Genomic DNA, 21608 nt, shown 5'->3' with positions numbered 1-21608 from the left:
TCTTTGTGGGCCTAGTTAGGGACCGTTAATAAATTAAATGGGAATATATTTTCATGTTGTATTAAATGCTTTCAATATTTGTATATGAATTTCTACAGTTTATAGTTGGTTTGAGCTTCTTAAGAGGTTAAGTCATTGAAATTTGGAGCTATTGAAATTTTTAAATAATGTCCCATGTACCCTACATAATTTACTGATGGTTCTTAACTAGCCCCATAGGGATATCCAAAGTTAAACGAAATTTACCATGGTCAGTTGGCGATCGTCGCATGCCGCACACCGAATTGATGATTAGTTGGGTGCTGCCTGCTGTGGGCATGCGGGCAGGGATTAAATAAACCCAACCCAAGGAAAGCTGTTAGAACCTAGTTCCTTACATCTCGGTTGCAAATCTCAGTTGTGTACAATACTGACTTTACTATCAAAATGTTCCTATTTAAACTTTGTAGTCAAGTTTGACACTAGAAAACATGTTTTTATTTCATATCAATGACACAAAGGCTATTTTCAACAAGAGATGTCGTTTTTTTGGTTCAGTTGAATGTATAGATTGTGATTTCATACTGAAATATGGAACAAAGATAATTATCAATCATGGTTATCAGTTATGCTTACTGGTTACGGTTATCCTTTAGGACTGTTCAGTTATGGTTGTTCAGTTAACATCTCAGAAACATCTGTCCCTCAATGGTCTTAGTTCGGGGATTGTGGATAGTCCTGGGCAAATTTTAGAGAGCGAGAGCCTTTGAGAATGGGGGGGTGTGTGTGTGTTGGAGGTTTACTAACTGTCAAGCCAGATCTCCCATGTCTGTCTGAGACCCCTTTATCTCATGAGGACATCAACCCTGTGCAAATCCTTTTGATTTCCCATCATGCCTGGCAGGTTGACCCTTGATCTATCATTTCTCTCCATGTTGCTCATTTTTGCTCTCTTTTATCCCTTCACAACAGAAGGCATGCTGATCCAGGGTCTTCTTTTCACTCTCATTGGCCCATGCATGTGGCACATGTCCATATATGTAGCCTATCGATATCATGTTCCAAACTGTATCCTGTTTGTCCTTAATGCCTCTCCGTGCCCTAGCAGCCCTTAGGGGGTCCACAGCAGTAGGCTTATATCTCTGTCTCATTTTAAACCAAACCCATGGACTCTCGAGGACAAACAACAACTTCTGACATTTTCTCAGTGTTTCTGAGAGCAACACTCTTGACCTGGAGGCATGTACAGTACTTGAGTACAGTTGAGTAAAAGCTTGAGTGTGTAAAGATATAGAGATACAGAAAAGTTTGTTTTGGGCGTGTCTCTGGTTGGAGTAGTGGACGTTCTGCTGTAGAGCATCCCTTTGAAGCTCCGAACTGGGCCATCCCGCCTGTGACTCGGGAATTATCTCCAACGCTAACAAACTAGTGCACTTCCCCACCAAGCGCCACTCCTCCTGGGTGTCTGCCTGGCTCCCTCCCTTTCTCCATGGTTATTTATATACCCTCTTCTCTTTAATCAAGCCAGTAATGCTGGACTCAATACATGCAAACAATGCAAGAACCACTGTGGGATAATTATAACACTAAAATAGTTGAAATCCACTTCCTTTCAAGTCCAGTAAAGCCGAATCACCCCTCTTATTATCGCACTGTGTTCTTTGCCCCAGAAGTTAAATCACACATGGCTTTTGTATTAGCCTGTGTATAGAGTATATGATGTACAATTATAATTCATATGCTTTGTTTAACTGATTGAACCAACTTTTTTTTGGTACTTATATTTGTGTGGTTTTCTTATCAGCCCTTTTGGGCTTCCAACCTCACCTGCACACACTTTGTATTTCACTTATTTTCTTTGGTGTGAATAAATAAAAACGAAACACCTTAAAACCTATATGAGCTCCTAAATTTTTTGTTTTCATTCGGGAATTTCAACCCAACACATCTCCTCGTCGTGTCTTTCCCTGCTCTACCTTGGCATGTTGATGAGGATGATTCCTAATCCAAATCGACCATGGGTTTTTACATATTTAAAAGTAAACAAATGATTTCACCTTTATTTAGCCAGGAAGCCCAGTTGAGAACAAGTTCTCATTCACAACTGCGACCTGGCCAAGATAGAGCAAAGTAATGTGACACAAACAACAGAGTTACACATGGAATAAATAAACCTACAACCAATAACACAATATGATGAATATGTAGCAATGATGGTATGAGGGATATGAGATAATGAGGCATATGTAGCAACAAAACGTTTTTTCTTTTAGGAGGAGTTAGCTAGCACAGTGTAGCGTCCTTCACCATTAGCATAACAGCATCACTATACAGTAGTGGAAGTAGGCCAGAGAAGGCTGGTGGGAGGAGTTTTGGAGGATGGGCTCATTGTAATGGCTGGAATGGAATAGTATTAAACACATCAAACATATGGAAACCACATGTTTGACTCCGTTCCATCAATACCATTCCAGCCATTACAATGAGCCTGTATTCCTATAGCTCCTCCCACCAGCCTCCTCTACTGCAGGCTACTGTATAGGTGGTAGTATCACACAGAGCCCAGCTCTCATTGTTTCATGTCTGGAGAATGGAAATGAAGAGGCTTCATCTCCACATCAAAGCGCCGGTGCTTGTGCGCCAGGGTTTGTTCAAAGTTTAATGAAATTCACTCCAAAACCAACTATATGTTAATGAGGCTCCTCCAAACAAGGCATGGAGACAGTGAGATATCTCGTAGAGATGTGTTTGTTTGACAAATATGTACTGACTGCTTTGTTTTTTGTTCCCCCTTCCCCCCCGCACAAGCGAGCAATAGCATTGTGACTCCTGTTGAGGTTAAATTAGCCTGTAAGCCATTAGTAAACGGTTAAAAATGGGTTTTAATCTGAAAGGGGAGGAGCAGCAATCTGAATGAATACTGTCAGTGGTACAGCTCAATGGGGTTTACTACAGTGAGGTAATGCTGTCAGTGGTACAGCTCAATCGAGTTTACTACAGTGAGGTAATACTGTCAGTGGTACAGCTCAATGGGGTTTACTACAGTGAGTTGATGCTGTCAGTGGTACAGCTCAATGGGGTTTACTACAGTGAGGTAATACTGTCAGTGGTACAGCTCAATGGGGTTTACTACAGTGAGGTAATGCTGTCAGTGGTGGTTTACTATTGTGAGGTAATGCTGTCAGTAGTACAGCTCAATGGGGTTTACTATAGTGAGGTAATGCTGTATGTGGGGGTTTACTATGGTGAGTTAATGCTGTCAGTGGTACAGCTCAAGGGGGTTTACTACAGTGAGTTAATGCTGTCAGTGGTACAGCTCAATGGGGTTTACTATTGTGAGATAATGCTGTCAGTGGTACAGCTCAATTGGGTTTACTACAGTGAGTTAATGCTGTCAGTGGTACAACTCAATGGGGTTTACTATTGTGAGGTAATGCTGTCAGTGGTACAGCTCAATGGGGTTTACTATTGTGAGTTAATGCTGTCAGTGGTACAGCTCAATGGAGTTTACTATTGTGAGTTAATGCGGTCAGTGGTACAGCTCAATGGAGTTTACTATTGTGAGTTAATGCGGTCAGTGGTACAGCTCAATGGAGTTTACTATTGTGAGTTAATGCGGTCAGTGGTACAGCTCAATGGAGTTTACTACAGTGAGTTAATGCTGTCAGTGGTACAACTCAATGGGGTTTACTATTGTGAGGTAATGCTGTCAGTGGTACAGCTCAATGGGGTTTACTATTGTGAGTTAATGCTGTCAGTGGTACAGCTCAATGGAGTTTACTATAGTGCCTTCAGGAAGTATTCACACAGCTTCACTTTACTCTGTAATGTCAAAATGGAAGAAAAATTCTAACATTTGTAAAAATATATATATATTTAAAAATGTAAACTAACATGTCTTTATTACATAAGTCTTCAACCTCTTGAATAAATACATGTTAGAATCACCTTTGGCAGTGATTACAGCTGTGAGTCTTTCTGGGTAAGTCTCTAAGAGCTTTGGCAGTGATTACAGCTGTGAGTCTTTCTGGGTAAGTCTCTAAGAGCTTTGGCAGTGATTACAGCTGTGAGTCTTTCTGGGTAAGTCTCTAAGAGCTTTGGCAGTGATTACAGCTGTGAGTCTTTCTGGGTAAGTCTCTAAGAGCTTTGGCAGTGATTACAGCTGTGAGTCTTTCTGGGTAAGTCTCTAAGAGCTTTGCACAACTTGATTGCACATTATTCTTTAAAAAATTCTTCAAGCTCTGTCAAGTTGGTTGTTGATCATTGCTAGACAGACATTTTTAAGTCTTGCCATAGCTTTTAAAGCAAATTTAAGTCAAAACTGTAACTACTTGTAGCAACTTATGTAACTTTTGTTAAGCAAATGTTTTCTCTTGAACTTATTTAGGCTTTCCATAACAAATGGGTTGAATACTTATTGAATCAAGACATTTCAGCTTTTCATTTTCAATTCATGTATAAACATTTCAAAAAACATAATTCCACGTTGACACAAAATCTACATTTGATCCAATTAAAAATTCAAAAAGGAACACAACAATGTGGAAAAAGTCAAGGGATGTGAACACTTTCTGAAGGCCCTGTATATTCTACTGCTGTGACTCACAGACTTATAGACCAGGGCCTCTATTCACAAAGCGTCTCAGAGTAGGAGTGCTGACCTAGGATCCGTTCCCCCCTGTCCATAATGAATCTTAAACTGATCCTAGATCAGCACTCCTACTTTGAGACACTACATAGAACCTCACAGGCACAGGTGAAAAGCCAGAGATTGTTAGTACGTGAGTGACTGTGTAGCCTTAGCCTGGGACATACTGTAGATTTCACAGTACAAGGTCCATGGGTGGGATCTGAACCCAGATCAGGTATCTGCACTGAGTATACAAAATGTTAAGGACACCTGCATTTTCCCTGACATCTGTTGAATTCAGGTGAAAGCTATGATCCCTTATTCATGTCACTTGTTAAATCCACTTCAATCAGTGTAGATGAAGGGGAGGAGACAGGTTAAAGAAGGATTTTTAAGCCTTGAGACAATTCAAACGTAGATGCTGTGGGATTTAGAGGGTGAATGGGCAAGACAAAAGATGCAGGTGCCTTTGAACAGGGTATGGTAGTAGGTGCCAGGTGCACCGATTTGAAGAACTGCAACGCTGGCTGCTGGGTTTTTCACGCTCAACAGTTTCCCATGTGATTCAAGAATGGTTCACCACCCAAAGGACATCCAGCCAACTTGACACAACTGTGGGAAGCATTGGAGTCAACATGGGCCAGCATCCCTGTGGAACACTTTGACACCTTGTAGAGTCCATGTCCTGACGTATTGAGGCTGTTCTTATGGCATAAGGGGGGGTGCAACTCAATATTAGGATGTAATTCCTAATATTTGGTTTACTCTGTGTATATCGCTATGGTACAGGGCTGATCCACAGCATGTTGCACAAACTTTGAACCAGGAGTTGACTCTCCTCACATATTCTGTGTTTGACTGTGTGTTTGTTCCTTTGCCTGCATCTCTTTGTATGGTCTCCATGTCTGCCCTGTGTTTATATTGCTGTGTGTCTGCAGGTAGAGTACTATGATTGATTGTCACGATTCAGAAGTTGGAATCATATTGAGCATTTCTCTGTTTCTGTGCATATGCTTGTGTGTGTGTGTGTGTGTGTGTGTGTGTGTGTGTGTGTGTGTGTGTGTGTGTGTGTGTGTGTGTGTGTGTGTGTGTGTGTGTGTGTGTGTGTGTGTGTGTGTGTGTGTGTGTGTGTGTGTGTGTGTGTGTGTGTTTTTTATTAGCAGCAGCATTCGAGTATGCGGTTGTCAGATGTCCACAGGAAAGCTCAGCTGTGGAGAGGTATAGTGAGCATCAGTCTGATCGAGGCTCATGACCTCCAGCCTATGGACGCCAACGGCTTCAGTGACCCCTACGTCAAGTTCAGACTGGGCCATCAGAAATACAAGAGCAAGGTACCTCCACCAGCCTTATCACACTGTACCAACCAACTCACTTCCTAGACAATTTTAGCTATCAATCAATCAAAGGCAGCAGACTTTAGCATTAGATGACAGATCAAATCAAGCTTTATTAATACAGCACATTTCAGACATGCAACGCAATGTGCTTAACAAGATAAAACTATCAAATGCAAAGCTAAAATATTTACTACTCAACAAACATAAGATAAGAAACTAAAGATTGACACAAACTGAACAACTAAAAAGCTAAGGAAAAGCAAAGCTAAGAAGATGCGCTGTCAGTTGTCAACATTAGTGGTATTTGTTTTAGATACACACAAATACAAAGAAATAGGACATGTTACGCATTTCACTGTACTTGTGACAAATACAACTTGAACTTGAACAATGATAAGGGGAAACACTGACACACGCACACACACACACACACGCACACAGATGCGACCATATGTGTGCTTCTTCCACAGACGATACCCAAGACTCTGAACCCACAGTGGAGAGAGCAGTTTGACTTCCATCTTTATGAGGAGCAGGGGGGCTTCATCGACATCACCGTCTGGGACAAAGACGCAGGCAAGAAGGACGACTTCATGGGCAGGTGGGCTTTTCACACACACACACACACACACACACACACACACACACACGCTTATACACACACACTCACGCACCAATAGTTTCCTTCTTGTCTCTGTTAGTATGCTCTAAGGGTCTACAGTGTGTGTGCTTAGCTGACGTGAGATTCCCTCTTGGGCTGAAGGTGACACTGATTTTGAGGTTGCAGTCATCACAGGACCGTTAGCCTGACTTTCATCTGCTACTTGTGTGTTTGTGTCCATTAGTGTGCGTGTGTGTGTTTGTCTGACAAGTCCCCACTAAGTCTGAAAGACAGGAGGCTAATAGCTCAGAGAGGAGATTGGAGGAGCTGGTAGTGTCCTCTTCCTGGGGAGCTAGTGTCTATTGTAATTGGCTGTTCCCCTCCTTAAATACTCATCTGTTCCATGCCCACTGAGGTCCTACAGACAGGGTCATTAACACACACACACACACACACACACAAATCAAATCAAATTTATTTATATAGCCCTTCGTACATCAGCTGATATCTCAAAGTGCTGTACAGAAACCCAGCCTAAAACCCCAAACAGCAAGCAGGTGTAGAAGCACGGTGGCTAGGAAAAACTCCCTAGAAAGGCCAAAACCTAGGAAGAAACCTAGAGAGGAACCAGGCTATGTGGGGTGGCCAGTCCTCTTCTGGCTGTGCCGGGTGGAGATTATAACAGAACATGGCCAAGATCTTCAAATGTTCATAAATGACCAGCATGGTCGTATAATAATAAGGCAGAACAGTTGAAACTGGAGCAGCAGCACGATCAGATGGACTGGGGACAGCAAGGAGTCATCATGTCAGGTAGTCCTGGGGCATGGTCCTAGGGCTCAGGTCAGTTAAAACTGGAGCAGCAGCACGGCCAGGTGGACTGGGGACAGCAAGGAGTCATCATGTCAGGTAGTCCTGGGGCATGGTCCTAGGGCTCAGGTCCTCCGAGAGAGAGAAAGAAAGAGAGAAGGAGAGAATTAGAGAACGCACACTTAGATTCACACAGGACACCGAATAGGACAAGAGAAGTACTCCAGATATAACAAACTGACCCTAGCCCCCGACACATAAACTACTGCAGCATAAATACTGGAGGCTGAGACACACACACACACACACACACACACACACACACACACACACACACACACACACAACCAGTGAGCCTACCTGCTACCTATTGCACAACTTACTTGACATGACACTGGACTGACAGAGAGATGGAGAGAGATGGCAAGGCTGTGCTCACTAAGCCTGTACTTTGTCACGGTTTTATTATAAGGTTTCAGTAACCATGGTCAAATAGTTAGCCACAGTGTAGTCGATTTAGGCCCAGATAGCACTGCATTTTGCTTTGCAATGTAGTTTTGTTTTGACTGTGTTGTAATTTGGTTTATTCTGATTGATTGTATTTTCTGGTCCTGAGGCTTCAGTGTGTTAGTAGAACAGGTTTGTGAACTCAGGACCAGCTGGATGAGGGGACTGAGGCTTCAGTGTGTTAGTAGAACAGGTTTGTGAACTCAGGACCAGCTGGATGAGGGGACACTTTTCTTTGCTCAGCTCTTGGCATTGCAGGGCTTGGTAATGATATGAGAGGGGGGTCACTGTATTGAGATGTTTCCAAAACTTAATTGCTCTTTTTTGAGTTTTTATTATTAGTGGATATTGGCCTAATTCTGCCCTGCATGCATTGTTTTTAGTTTTCCTCTGGACATGTTGGAGAATCTTACAGAACTCTGCATGCAGGGATTCAATAGGGTGTTTGTCAAATTTGGTGAAATCTTGTTTTGCAAGTGGACCTCACACCTCTCTGCCATAAAGTGCAATTGCTTCAATGACACATTCAATTAGTTTTAGCCAAATTTTAATCGGTAAATTTGTTTTTTAATGGCGTGGAATGCCCTGCGTGCTTTCTCTCTCAGTTCATTCACTGCATCATTAAGGTGTCCAGTTGAGCATATTTTTAAACCTAAATAATTGTATTGTGTGCAGTATATATTTTGTACCAATTGAGAACTTTGGTCTAATTTCCTGAGATCTGGATTTTCTCTGGAAAATCATTATTTTAGAGTTTTTTTGGGTTTACTGCCAAGTCCCAGGTCTGGCAGTACTGCTCTAGCAGGTCCAGGCTCTGCCGTAGGCCATGTGCTGTGGGTGACAGCAGGCATAGGTCAATTGTGAAGAGTAGGCATTTAACCTCTGAATTGTAGAGACCAACACCAGGGGCTGAGGATTTTTCTAGAATAGTGGCCAATTCTTGATGTAAATATTGAAGAGTGCAGGGCTCAGATTGCAACCCTGGCGAAGACCCTGCCCCTGGTTAAAGAATCGTTTTTTTCTTGCCAATTTTGATGCTGCACATATTGCCAGTATACATTGATTTAGTTATATCATATGTTTTACCCCCTACACCACTTTCAATTACTTTGTAGAACAGTCCTGAATGCCAAATAGAATCAAATGCTTTTTGGAAGTCGATAAAGCAAGCATATATTTTGGTATTATTTTGGTGGACATGTTTATGTATCAGGGTGTGTAGGGTGTAAATATGATCAGTTGTGCAATGTTTTGGTATAAATCTAATTTGGCTTTTACTCAAGACATTGTGCTTATTAAGGAAGTTTCGAACTCTTATATTTATAATACTACAGAAAACCTTCCCCAGGTTACTGTTCACACAATTGCCTCTGTAATTGTTAGGGTCAAATTTGTCTCTGTTCTTAAATATTGGGGTTATGAGTCCTTGATTCCAGATGTCAGGAAAATAACCTACACTCAGGATCAAATTAAACCGTTTTAATATAGCCAATTTACATTTTGCACTCGTGATTTTTAGCTTCTCATTTAGGATGCCATCAGATCCGCATGCTTTTTTAAATTTGAGAGCCTTTATAGCTTTTTCTAATCCATTCAACTTCTCATGAATTTGTTCTGCGTTTGTGTCAATTTGAACAGTGTTATAGAGTGTTTTAAAATGGGTTGTCCATATGTCACCATTTCGTATTGCTAATTCCTCTTGTTTTGATTTTCTTAGTTTTTTCCAATTTTGCCAGAAGTTATTTGTGTTTATGGACTCCTCAACTAGTGTCAGCTGCTTGCTGTTGTACTGTGCTTTTTTGGTTCTGAGTGTATGTTTGTAGAGTTTTAAAGTCTCACAGTAATGAAGGTGTAATTCACCGTTATTTGGGTCTCTGTGCTTTTGGTTTGATAGTGTTCTAAGATTTTTCCATATAATTTTACAATCTGCATCAAACCAGAAATACCAGAAAGCAAACAGTCTTTTTTGTTTTGTTTTTTATCAATTTTAGTTGTGCTTCTTTTGCCATTTTCCTGAATATATAGTTGTTTTTATTGCTAGATTGATGCCTTCTTTACTGTGAGTGAATGTGCTATCCAGAAAGTTATCTAAGAGGGTTTAGATATGTTGGTTACCGTTTGCTTTCTGATATTCTTCTGTGCGGTTTTGGGCCCATCTGTATGAATTTCTGATGTTCTACAGCTTACTGGGCTGTGAATGTGTGGTTGTTTCCATGTCTGTTTTTTTTGGAACAACGTCGTTTGGCTGTGATCCGACAGAGGTGTTAGTGGCTTGACGGTGAATGAACTGAGAGAGAAAGGGTCCATGTCTGTAACCATATAGTCTACTGTACTGTGGCCAAGAGGTGAGCAGTAGGTGAATCTCCCTAAAGAGTCCCCCCATAACCTACCATTGACAAAGTACAGACCCAGGCTTCAACAGAGCTGCAACAGATCCCTTCCATTTTTGTTGATGGTTCTGTCACTGTTGTTTCTATGGGGGAGATTAAGACAGTGAGAATCAAATCAAATCAAATTTGATTGGAAACAGTATGGCCTGTGATAAAGCTGTCCTCTCTTGTGGTCGTTAGATCAGGTAGTGTTCCTGTGCACGCATTTGTGTCCCCACAGATTTCCTTGGGCCTGGAAATGGCACGTCTCCTCCTCAAGGGTGGGGAAGATCTCCTCTGAGTAATTTGGCGATTCGGGGTACAAGTTATTTTTGTTTGTTTTAACCAAATGTGATATTTACCATTTTTGAGGGGATCAATTAGATTTTGTAGTCTTTGCCTCTATTGACAGAGCTGTGTTTCTGTGATGGCACAATTACCTCTCTGTAGCCTGTGGGACAGTAAGTGACAATTTCAGCCTTACACCATGTCTCCTGCAGAATGATGACATCAACATCTTTAAGATTTTTGTTGAACTCCAGTGCTGAACTCTTCAGTCCAAAAGTTGATGAGTTTAGGTCCTGAATGTTCCACATGCTAACTCATACTGATTTCATGTTGCAAAAAGAAAGAATAGCACAGTCAGAAATACAGGAACTACTAATTATTAAGTGGTTAAGCGTTTTATATATATATATATATATATATATATATATATACTCTACCGTTCAAAAATTTGGGGTCACTTAGCAATGTCCTTGTTTTTGAAAGAAATGCACATTTTTTCGTCCATTAAAGTAACATCAAATCTATCATAAATACAGTGTAGACATTGTTAATGTTGTAAATGACTATTGTAGCTGATTTTTAATGGAATATCTACAGTACATAGGCGTACAGAGGCCCATTATCAGCAACCATCACTCCTGTGTTCCAATGGCATATTGTGTTAGCTATTCCAAGCTTATGATTTTAAAAGGCTAATTGATCATTAGAAAAACCTTTTGCAGCTATGTTAGCACAGCTGAAAACTGTAGCGCTGATAAAGAAGCAATTAAACTGGCCTTCTTTAGACTAGTTGAGTGTCTGGAGCATCAGTATTTGTGGGTTCGATTACAGGCTCAAAATGTCCAGAAACAAATCACTTTCTTCTGAAACTCGTCAGTCTATTCTTGTTCTGAGAAATGAAGACTATTCCATGCGAGAAATTGCCAAGAAACGGACGATCTGGTACAACTCTGTGTTCTACCCCCTTCACAGAACAGAGCAAACTGGCTCTAACCAGAATAGAAAGAGGAGTGGGAGGCCCCGGTGCACAACTGAGCAAGAGGACAAGTACATTAGAGTGACTAGTTTGAGAAATAGACACCTCACAAGTCTTCAACTGGCAGCTTCATTAAATAGTACCTGCAAAACACCAGTCTCAACATCAACAGTGAAGAGGCAGCTCCGGGATGCTGGCCTTCTAGGCAGAGTTGCAAAGAAAAAGCCATATCTCAGACTGGCCAATAGTCAGGCTGAGAAGTAGTGGTGTGCGGGGGTGTATCAGGGGGGCAGAGAGCTTCTCTCTGTAGTAGGTGTCCCCATGTGAGCTTCCTTGTTGACTGGGGGTGAGGGTAAAGGAAAGTCGGGGGGTGTAAAGGTGGGTCAGTAGGGGTGTTAGGGGTGGTGAGGGGCCTGCAGCTTCTCTTTAGGAGTCTCTACAGTCTGCTCTCTGTGCTGCAGCACCCTCTTGATGACAGACAACTCCTTTGCCATCTCCTCCTTTACCTGCACCAGCTCTCTCCTCATGGTGGCCTTTACGTCCTCCAGCGCTGTGTTAAGGCTCTCTCCTCATGGTGGCCTTTACCTCCTCCAGTGCTGTGGTAAGGCTCTCTCCTCATGGTGGCCTTTCCCTCCTCCAGCGCTGTGGTAAGGCTCTCTCCTCATGGTGGCCTTTCCTCCTCCAGCGCTGTGGTAAGGCTCTCTCCTCATGGTGGCCTTTACCTCCTCCCAGCGCTGTGGTAAGGCTCTCTCCTCATGGTGGCCTTTACCTCTCCCAGCGCTGTGGTAAGGCTCTCTTCTCATGGTGACCTTTACCTCCTCCAGTGCTGTGGTAAGGCTCTCTCTTCATGGTGACCTTTACCTCCTCCAGTGCTGTGGTAAGGCTCTCTCGTCATGGTGGCCTTTACCTCCTCCAGTGCTGTGGTAAGGCTCTCTCCTCATGGTGGCCTTTACCTCCTCTAGCGCTGTGGTAAGGCTCTCTCCTCATGATGGCCTTTACCTCTTCCAGCGCTGTGGTAAGTAAGGCTCTCTCCTCATGGTGGCCTTTACATCCTCCAGCGCTGTGGTAAGGCTCTCTCCTCATGGTGGCCTTTACGTCCTCCAGCGCTGTGGTAAGGCTCTCTCCTCATGGTGGCCTTTACCTCCTCCAGCGCTGTGGTAAGGCTCTCTCCTCATGGTGGCCTTTACCTCTCCCAGCGCTGTGGTAAGGCTCTCTTCTCATGGTGACTTTTACCTCTTCCAGTGCTGTGGTAAGGCTCTCTCCTCATGGTGGCCTTTACCTCTTCCAGCGCTGTGGTAAGGCTCTCTCCTCATGGTGGCCTTTACGTCCTCCAGCGCTGTGGTAAGGCTCTCTCCTCATGGTGGCCTTTACCTCCTCAAGCGCTGTGGTAAGGCTCTCTCCTCATGGTGGCCTTTACCTCCTCAAGTGCTGTGGTAAGGCTCTCTCTCAGCTCCTGGACAGAGTTCTTCAGCTGGCTCCTGCACTGGTTGATCTGGTCCTGTAGAAGCTCTGTGTCTGGGCTGGTGGTGGTGTAGCTGGGGGGCTGCTCCTTCATTCGAATGAGGAGGGGGTATTCGCCCAATTCTGCTCTACATGCGTTATTTGGAGTTTTTCTTTGCACTTGCAATACACTCTTGCAAAACTCTGCATGCAGTATTTCGATTGGATGTTTGTCCCATTTGGTAAATTCATTATTAGAGATTGGACCCCATACTTCACTGCCATATAGAGCAATTGGTTCTATAACTGATTGAAAAATTTGGAATTTTGATTTTGATGTTCCTTTTAATGGCATAGAATGCTCTTCTTGCTTTGTCTCTCAGCTCATTCACAGCCATGTGAAAACTACCTGTGTTGCTGATAGTTAGTCCTAGATATGTGTAGTTTTTGGTGTGTTCTAATTGAACTGTGTCCAAATAGAATTGATATTTGTCATCCTTATTTCCGGACCTTTTTTGGAATATCATTATATTTGTTTTTTTAGGTTAACGGTCAGAGCCCAGGTCTGACAGAACCCGTAAAGATGATCTAGGTGCTGCTATAACCCCTCTTTAGTGGGAGACAGCAGCACCAGGTCATCTGCGTACAGCAGACACATGATTTCAGTGTTGTGGAGGGTGATACCAGGTGCTGCCGATTCTTCTAATGTTTTTGACAATTCATTAATGTAGATGTTAAATAGTGTTGGACTTATTGGGCAGCCCTGTTTCACTCCACGTCCCAGAGAGAAGTCTGTTTGCTTGTTGTTAACTCATTAATGTAGATGTTAAATAGTGTTGGACTTGTTGGACAGCCCTGTTTCACTCCCCGTCCCTGAGAGAGGAAGTCTGTTTGCTTGTTGCCAATTTTAACCGCACATTTGTTTTTAGTGTACATTGATTTAATAAAATGTTTTCCCTCCAGTACCACTTTCTATTAGTTAAAAAAAGACCTTTGTGCCAAATTGAATCAAATGCTTTCTTGAAATCTGCAAAACACGAGTAGATTTTGCCTTTGTTTTGCTTTACTTGTTTATCAATTAGAGTGTGGAGGGTATAAATGTGGTCTGTTGTACGATCATTTTTTAGAAATCCAATCTGGCTTCTGCTCAGGACATTGTGTTTGTCAATGAAATTATGTAGTCTGCTATTTATAATACTGCAGAGATTTTTTCCCAAGTTGCTGTTAACGCAAATTCCTCTGTAATTATTTGGGTCAAATTTGTCTCCATTTTTATAGATTGTTGTGATCAATCTCTGGTTCCAAATATCGGGGAAAATACCTGCAGTAAGAGTTTGAGTATAGCCCATATGAATTTGTGGTCTGTATATTTGATCATTTAATTTAAAATACCATCAGCACCACAGGCCTTTTTGGGTTGTAGAGTGCATCGTTTTTCCAATAATTCTTCTTCTGTAATTGGGGTATCTACAGGATTCTGATAGTCTTTGACTGCTGATTCAAGGATTTGTAATTTTTCTTGTATATCTTTTTGTTCTGGGCTCTTTGTTATATTGCTGTAGAGGTTTGCAAAATTATTTCTCCACATATCCCTATTTTGGATAGCCAATTCCTCATGATGAGGTTTGTTTAATGTATTCCAATTCTCCCAGAAGTGGTTTGATTCTATGGATTCCTCAATTCCATCCAGCTGATTTCTAATGTGCTGTTCCTATTTTGTTCTTAGGGTGTGTTTGTATTGCTTCAGTGTTTCCCCATATTGAAGGCAAATATGTTTGTTGTCTGGTTCTTTGTGTTTTTGATTAGATATATTTCTCAATGACTTTCTTAGATTTTTGCAATCATTATCAAACCATTTTTCATTATCTGTTATTTCTGGTTTGCTCTTAAGCTTCTTTAGATTAGCCAAGGAGGCTCATTTGTCAAATATAAAGTTTATGTTCCAAACAGCCAAATGTACACCTTCATTGCTCTAGGAGAATGTTAAGGCTAAAAAGTTGTCCATGAGAGATTGTATTTTTTGGCTACTAATTGCTTTTTGGTAGATGTCTGATGTCTCTCTCTCTCTCTCGCTCTCTCTCTCTCTCTCTCTCTCTCTCTCTCTCTCCCCCCATCTCTCTCTCTCTCTCCCACATCTCTCCCACTCTCTCTCTCTCTCTCTCTCTCTCTCTCCCACAGCTCTGCCTCTCTCTCTCAATCCCACATCCCTCTCTCTGTGTCTCTGTCTCTGTCTCTCTCTCTCTCTCTCTCTCCCCCCATCTCTTCCTCTCTATCTCTCTCCCCATCTCTGCCTCTTCCTCTCTCTTGTATATTCTACCTCACTCTTTCTCGTCCCCTCTTTCTCCTGCTTTTACCAACATCTCACTCTTTCTCACTCTCGTGGTTTAGTTTTTTTCCTCTCAATGTTAGTCTACATAGACCCGTACGTCTCAAATTCCAAATATGTGTGTGTTTTTCAGGTGTTCGATAGACCTGTCACCGCTCAGTAAAGAGCACACTCATAAGTTTGATCTACCGCTGGAGGAGGGCGAGGGCATGCTGGTGCTGCTGGTCACCCTCACGGGGGCAGCTGCTGTGTCCATCTCGGACCTGTCGGTCAACATCCTGGACGACACACACGAGAGACACCAGATACGACAGAGATATGTGAGTTAGTTTGTGTGTGTATGTGTGTGTCTATGCATGCGTGTCTGTGTCACTAGGGCTGGGTTTACACAGGCAGCCAATTCTGATATTTTTTCCCTAATTGGTCTTTTGACCAATCACATCAGATTTTTTCAAATCAGATTTTATTTTAGATCTGATTAGTCAAAAGACCAGTCAGAATTGGTCTGCCTGTCTGAACATGTGGCCTATGTGACCTTAACAGCAGCTACCAGGCTCTAGGTCTCTCCTGCTCCCTCTTGTGGAGACATGAAGCTGCAGCATAATGTCACGGACTTGTCAGTACAGCAATGTGAACTTGTTTTTCATTAGATCACATTTCCAACCAGTAGATTCATAAGCCAATCAATACTGATAAATGGATCGTTCAGAGAAACAACACCCTCCAGGCCCTGTTTTTTCTCACCTGTCCGTTTTCTAAATGGCTCCAGGGTGAAGTTTCCAGTAAATACAGATCTAGGATCAGCTTCCCCTCCTCCAATACTAACCTTATTACCATTAGTGGGGGAAATGCCAAACTGACCCAAGATCAACTTCACTCTACACTGTATACATGTCTGTCCTGCTTTATCAAATCAAATGTTATTTGTCACGTGTCGAATTCAACAGGTACCTTAATGTGAAATGCTTACTTACGAGCCCTTCATCTATATACAGGGGGTACTGGTACAGTCAATGTGTGGGGGTACAGGTTAGTCAAGGTGATTTGTACATGTAGGTAAGGGTAAAGTGACTATGCATAGATAATAAACAGCGAGTAGCAGCAGTGTAAAAACAAAGGGGGGATGTCAATGTAATAGTCTGGGTGGCCATTTGAATAATTTTTCTGCAGTCTTATGGCTTGGGGATAGAAGCTGTTAAGAAGCCTTTTGGACCTAGACTTAGCGCTCCGGTACAACACTTGCCGTGCGGTAGCAGAGAGGACAGTCTATGACTTGGGTGACTGGAGTCTTTGACCATTTTTTGGGCCTTCCTAACAAACCTTATACTGCCCCAGCGTTTCCATCAAATGGCTTTGACCTGCTAACTACTGCTGAAAGAGGGGAGGGGACAGAAGAAAACAGGCTGAGGTAGAGAGAAGTGGAGAAAAATAGGGGGCTGATAGGCTAAGAGAGAAGACAGCCTGACAGATTCTATTGAAACTGAAGCTGCCGTGAATCGCTCTTCTCTCTTCTCTCTCCACTGAGAGACCTTGGTTTCTAGCGTATTAGGGTTTTATACCATAGTGTGAGTGGGTGTGAATATTTATATTTGTGAATATGTAAAAGTCTCTGTGGAGTGTGCTAGTGTGTTACTGTGTGTGTGTATGTTAATGAACCCGTCAGTAGGACCTCAGTGTGTTTGCTGTAAAAGGCATGGTGTCTCTCTGAGGAGTCTTAGGCTCCCTGTCCTCCTGAGGCCCTCCCGCCACAACACAATACATTCCGCCTGTTCTTTTGTCTTAATGCTGTTAACCCTTCACTGGCTGTCACTCAGCCATCAGCCCAGTACAAAGACACACACACAAACACTCACACGGGGCTCTGGAGCTCCCTCTTTGACAGGTCTGATGGGGGACACTCGTCATATATCAACAGTATGTCATCTGGTGGAAGATGCTTTACTGTCTGATAATGCATATCGAGTCCTGGAGGACTGTTGTTCCAACGCTGTGCACCTTCATTAAGACAGGGACTGAATACTCCTACAGCACTGTGTGTGTCATTTATATCTTCACCATATTCTAGCAACCTACTTCAATTGATTGTATGTAGGAGTTTGTGTGTGTGTGTGTGTGTGTGTGTGTGTGTGTGTGTGTGTGTGTGTGTGTGTGTGTGTGTGTGTGTGTGTAACTGTGCTCTAATTTAAGTGTAGAGTCCTGCTGGGTTGTGTGGTTGATCTGGGTGAGCTCCAGTGGAGAGCGCTCCACAGGCCAACCACGGACGCGTGACCTACATACAACGCTAGCAGCTCATTGGCTGGCCACGAGAGCACTTCCCGCGCTGCAGTGGCATCCTACGCTCAACGGGGGAGCTCTAGGACCTAGACAGATGGCGGGTGTGCCTCTCTTCCTTCACTCACTTTGAGCTAGGGCCGGGAGGTGTGTGTGTGTGTGTGTGTGTGTGTGTGTGTGTGTGTGTGTGTGTGTGTGTGTGTGTGTGTGTGTGTGTGTGTGTGTGTGTGTGTGTGTGTGTGTAATAGCGAGAAGTAAGGGGTGAGGGTTGTGCTGGCAGGGGTAGGCATGCAAAATGAAAAGAAAAAGCTATTTCACCTTTTACAACACCAGAGCCCCTGATTTTCTGTGTGTTAAACAAGAGACATTTTCCCCCATCTTTTCTTTCCCTCGTTTTCATGCTTGCTCTCTGTCTCTCTGTGTAGGATCTGCTTTCTGTCTCTCTGTGTAGGTTCTGCTCTTCATCTCTCTGTGTAGGATCTGCTTTCTGTCTCTCTGTGTAGGTTCTGCTCTCTGTCTCTCTGTATAGGATCTGCTTTCTGTCTCTCTATGTAGGTTCTGCTCTTCATCTCTCTGTGTAGGTTCTGCTCTCTGTCTCTCTGTGTAGGTTCTGCTCTCTGTCTCTCTGTGTAGGTTCTGCTCTCTGTCTCTCTGTGTAGGTTATGCTCTTCGTCTCTCAGTGTAGGTTCTTCAGTTGGAGGGGGACAGTGTGGTTGGGTTTGAAGAGGACTGCCTCCATTAGCATATTCCTTTTCTCCTGACTGATGCCCTTTTAATGAGAGAATTTAATAAAGATGTACCTTATCAAGACACACAGATAACAGCAAGTGCTGGTACTAATGCTGTACAATACCCAAAGCAAATTAGTCCGAGTGTGTGTGTGTGTGCACGCCCCTGTGCACGTCTGTGTGTGTGTCTCAGTGTGTCTGTGCATGTGTTCATGAATATGTGTGTGTGTGTGTGTATGTGTGTGAAGCATTGCTCGGGCGAATGTATTCCCTGATATCATCAGTTCGGAATCAGCTGTCTAGCAGACAGCAGTACAAAACACCCACTAGTACTAATCACTGCAACCTCCCTAACACACCACCTAGCCTTCACCCCCACCTCCCACCCCCTATCAACCAACCAACCAGTAAGCTATTTAGGGAAGGGGGTTGGTGAGGGTTTCAAGTGCCATGCATTATCATCGTCATAGCGCCTGGGCTTTGAAGCAAAGAAGATTGCTCCTTAAAAATGTATGGTCGAGGAACGACCTGTCCCTGACTTCTCACTACTGGCCCGGCCCAACATCATTAACACAGCACAGTCATATCAGATGACTTTCAGCTTTCAGCTGGCTGCCTGACAAGACCCTCCTCCCTCCACGGTAAGTCCCTGTGTAAATGGTGAGGCAGCAGAAGGAAGAAGACATTAGCCCGTTTAAAGTGCTTTCCGAGGTCAGCCTACAATGCAGGCGTTTCCCTCCCATTAATCTGCCCCCATTGAACTGATAACACACACCTGAGAGTGGACTCTGGAGACGCTGGGTTTTTCCAAGTCCCTTTTCTCATCCTATATAGCTTATTGTAATGCGTGTGTCTCCATTATAGTCTGGCCCTAGGCTTTGGTCTGTTTGATGAAGAGCCACGCGGGTGGGCTTATAGCTGTTATTGCCCCCTGGAATAGGTTTGGATGCTATTCTGTCTATTGTGGTTGTTAATTACGAACAGACTGGAGGACCGGTGTCTCTCTAGCTGTGAGGTGCTGGAGGACTGGTGTCTCTAGCTGTGAGGTGCTGGAGGACTGGTGTCTCTCTAGCTGTGAGGTGCTGGAGGACTGGTGCCTCTAGCTGTGAGGTGCTGGAGGACTGGTGTCTCTAGCTGTGCGGTCCTGGAGGATTGGTGTCTCTCTAGCTGTGAGGTGCTGGAGGACTGGTGTCTCTCTAGCTTTGAGGTGCTGGAGGACTGGTGTGTCTCTAGCTGTGAAATGCTGGAGGACTGGTGCCTCTAGCTGTGAGGTGCTGGAGGACTGGTGTCTCTCTAGCTGTGAGGTGCTGGAGGACTGGTGTCTCCCTAGCTGCGAGATGCTGGAGGACTGGTGTCTCTCTAGTTGTGAGATGCTGGAGGACTGGTGTCTCTAGCTGTGAGATGCTGGAGGACTGGTGTCTCTCTAGTTGTGAGGTGCTGGAGGACTGGTGTCTCTCTAGTTGTGAGGTGCTGGAGGACTGGTGTCTCTCTAGTTGTGAGGTGCTGGAGGACTGGTGTCTCTCTAGTTGTGAGGTGCTGGAGGACTGGTGTCTCTCTAGCTGTGAAATGCTGGAGGACTGGTGTCTCCCTAGCTGCGAGATGCTGGAGGACTGGTGTCTCTCTAGTTGTGAGATGCTGGAGGACTGGTGTCTCTCTAGTTGTGAGATGCTGGAGGACTGGTGTCTCTCTAGTTGTGAGATGCTGGAGGACTGGTGTCTCTCTAGTTGTGAGATGCTGGAGGACTGGTGTCTCCCTAGCTGCGAGATGCTGGAGGACTGGTGTCTCTCTAGTTGTGAGATGCTGGAGGACTGGTGTCTCTCTAGTTGTGAGATGCTGGAGGACTGGTGTCTCTCTAGTTGTGAGATGCTGGAGGACTGGTGTCTCCCTAGCTGCGAGATGCTGGAGGACTGGTGTCTCTCTAGTTGTGAGATGCTGGAGGACTGGTGTCTCTCTAGCTGTGAGGTGCTGGAGGACTGGTGTGTCTCTAGCTGTGAAATGCTGGAGGACTGGTGTCTCCCTAGCTGCGAGATGCTGGAGGACTGGTGTCTCTCTAGTTGTGAAATGCTGGAGGACTGGTGTCTCTCTAGTTGTGAGATGCTGGAGGACTGGTGTCTCTCTAGTTGTGAGATGCTGGAGGACTGGTGTCTCTCTAGTTGTGAAATGCTGGAGGACTGGTGTCTCCCTAGCTGCGAGATGCTGGAGGACTGGTGTCTCTCTAGTTGTGAGATGCTGGAGGACTGGTGTCTCCCTAGCTGCGAGATGCTGGAGGACTGGTGTCTCTCTAGCTGTGAGGTGCTGGAGGACTGGTGTCTCTCTAGTTGTGAGATGCTGGAGGACTGGTGTCTCTAGCTGTGAAATGCTGGAGGACTGGTGTCTCCCTAGCTGTGAGATGCTGGAGGACTGGTGTCTCTAGTTGTGAGATGCTGGAGGACTGGTGTCTCTAGCTGTGAGATGCTGGAGGACTGGTGTCTCTCTAGTTGTGAGATGCTGGAGGACTGGTGTCTCTAGCTGTGAGATGCTGGAGGACTGGTGTCTCTAGCTGTGAGGTGCTGGAGGACTGGTGTCTCCCTAGCTGTGAGATGCTGGAGGACTGGTGTCTCTCTAGTTGTGAGATGCTGGAGGACTGGTGTCTCTCTAGCTGTGAGATGCTGGAGGACTGGTGTCTCTAGCTGTGAGATGCTGGAGGACTGGTGTCTCTCTAGTTGTGAGATGCTGGAGGACTGGTGTCTCTAGCTGTGAGATGCTGGAGGACTGGTGTCTCCCTAGCTGTGAGATGCTGGAGGACTGGTGTCTCTCTAGTTGTGAGATGCTGGAGGACTGGTGTCTCTCTAGCTGTGAGATGCTGGAGGACTGGTGTCTCTAGCTGTGAGATGCTGGAGGACTGGTGTCTCTCTAGTTGTGAGATGCTGGAGGACTGGTGTCTCTAGCTGTGAGATGCTGGAGGACTGGTGTCTCTCTAGTTGTGAGATGCTGGAGGACTGGTGTCTCTAGCTGTGAGATGCTGGAGGACTGGTGTCTCTAGCTGTGAGATGCTGGAGGACTGGTGTCTCTCTAGCTGTGAGATGCTGGAGGACTGGTGTCTCTCTAGTTGTGAGATGCTGGAGGACTGGTGTCTCTAGCTGTGAGATGCTGGAGGACTGGTGTCTCTAGCTGTGAGATGCTGGAGGACTGGTGTCTCTAGCTGTGAGATGCTGGAGGACTGGTGTCTCTAGCTGTGAGATGCTGGAGGACTGGTGTCTCTAGCTGTGAGATGCTGGAGGACTGGTGTCTCTAGCTGTGAGATGCTGGAGGACTGGTGTCTCTCTAGCTGTGAGATGCTGGAGGACTGGTGTCTCTCTAGCTGTGA

At 44.4% G+C, this 21608-nt stretch overlaps 1 protein-coding gene across 3 annotated transcripts in view; it reads left to right on the top strand.

The window, feature by feature from the left end:
• Nucleotides 1-21608, top strand: part of LOC112249434 (multiple C2 and transmembrane domain-containing protein 1-like) — a 224689-nt gene that overhangs the window by 86348 nt on the left and 116733 nt on the right. For 2 of the 3 annotated variants that reach the window (XM_042320355.1, XM_042320352.1), the window contains exons 6-8: nucleotides 5770-5940; nucleotides 6417-6547; nucleotides 15397-15583. In XM_042320355.1, the coding sequence (XP_042176289.1) occupies nucleotides 5770-5940; nucleotides 6417-6547; nucleotides 15397-15583 (489 nt within the window). The remainder of the gene's footprint in view (nucleotides 1-5769; nucleotides 5941-6416; nucleotides 6548-15396; nucleotides 15584-21608) is intronic. The other variant, XM_042320354.1, reaches the window with a different exon arrangement.

The sequence above is a fragment of the Oncorhynchus tshawytscha genome, linkage group LG04, assembly GCF_018296145.1.
Source record: "Oncorhynchus tshawytscha isolate Ot180627B linkage group LG04, Otsh_v2.0, whole genome shotgun sequence".
NCBI lineage: Eukaryota > Metazoa > Chordata > Actinopteri > Salmoniformes > Salmonidae > Oncorhynchus > Oncorhynchus tshawytscha.
The sequence above is the reverse complement of the archived record's forward strand: the minus strand, read 5'-3'. Positions and strand labels throughout refer to the sequence as shown.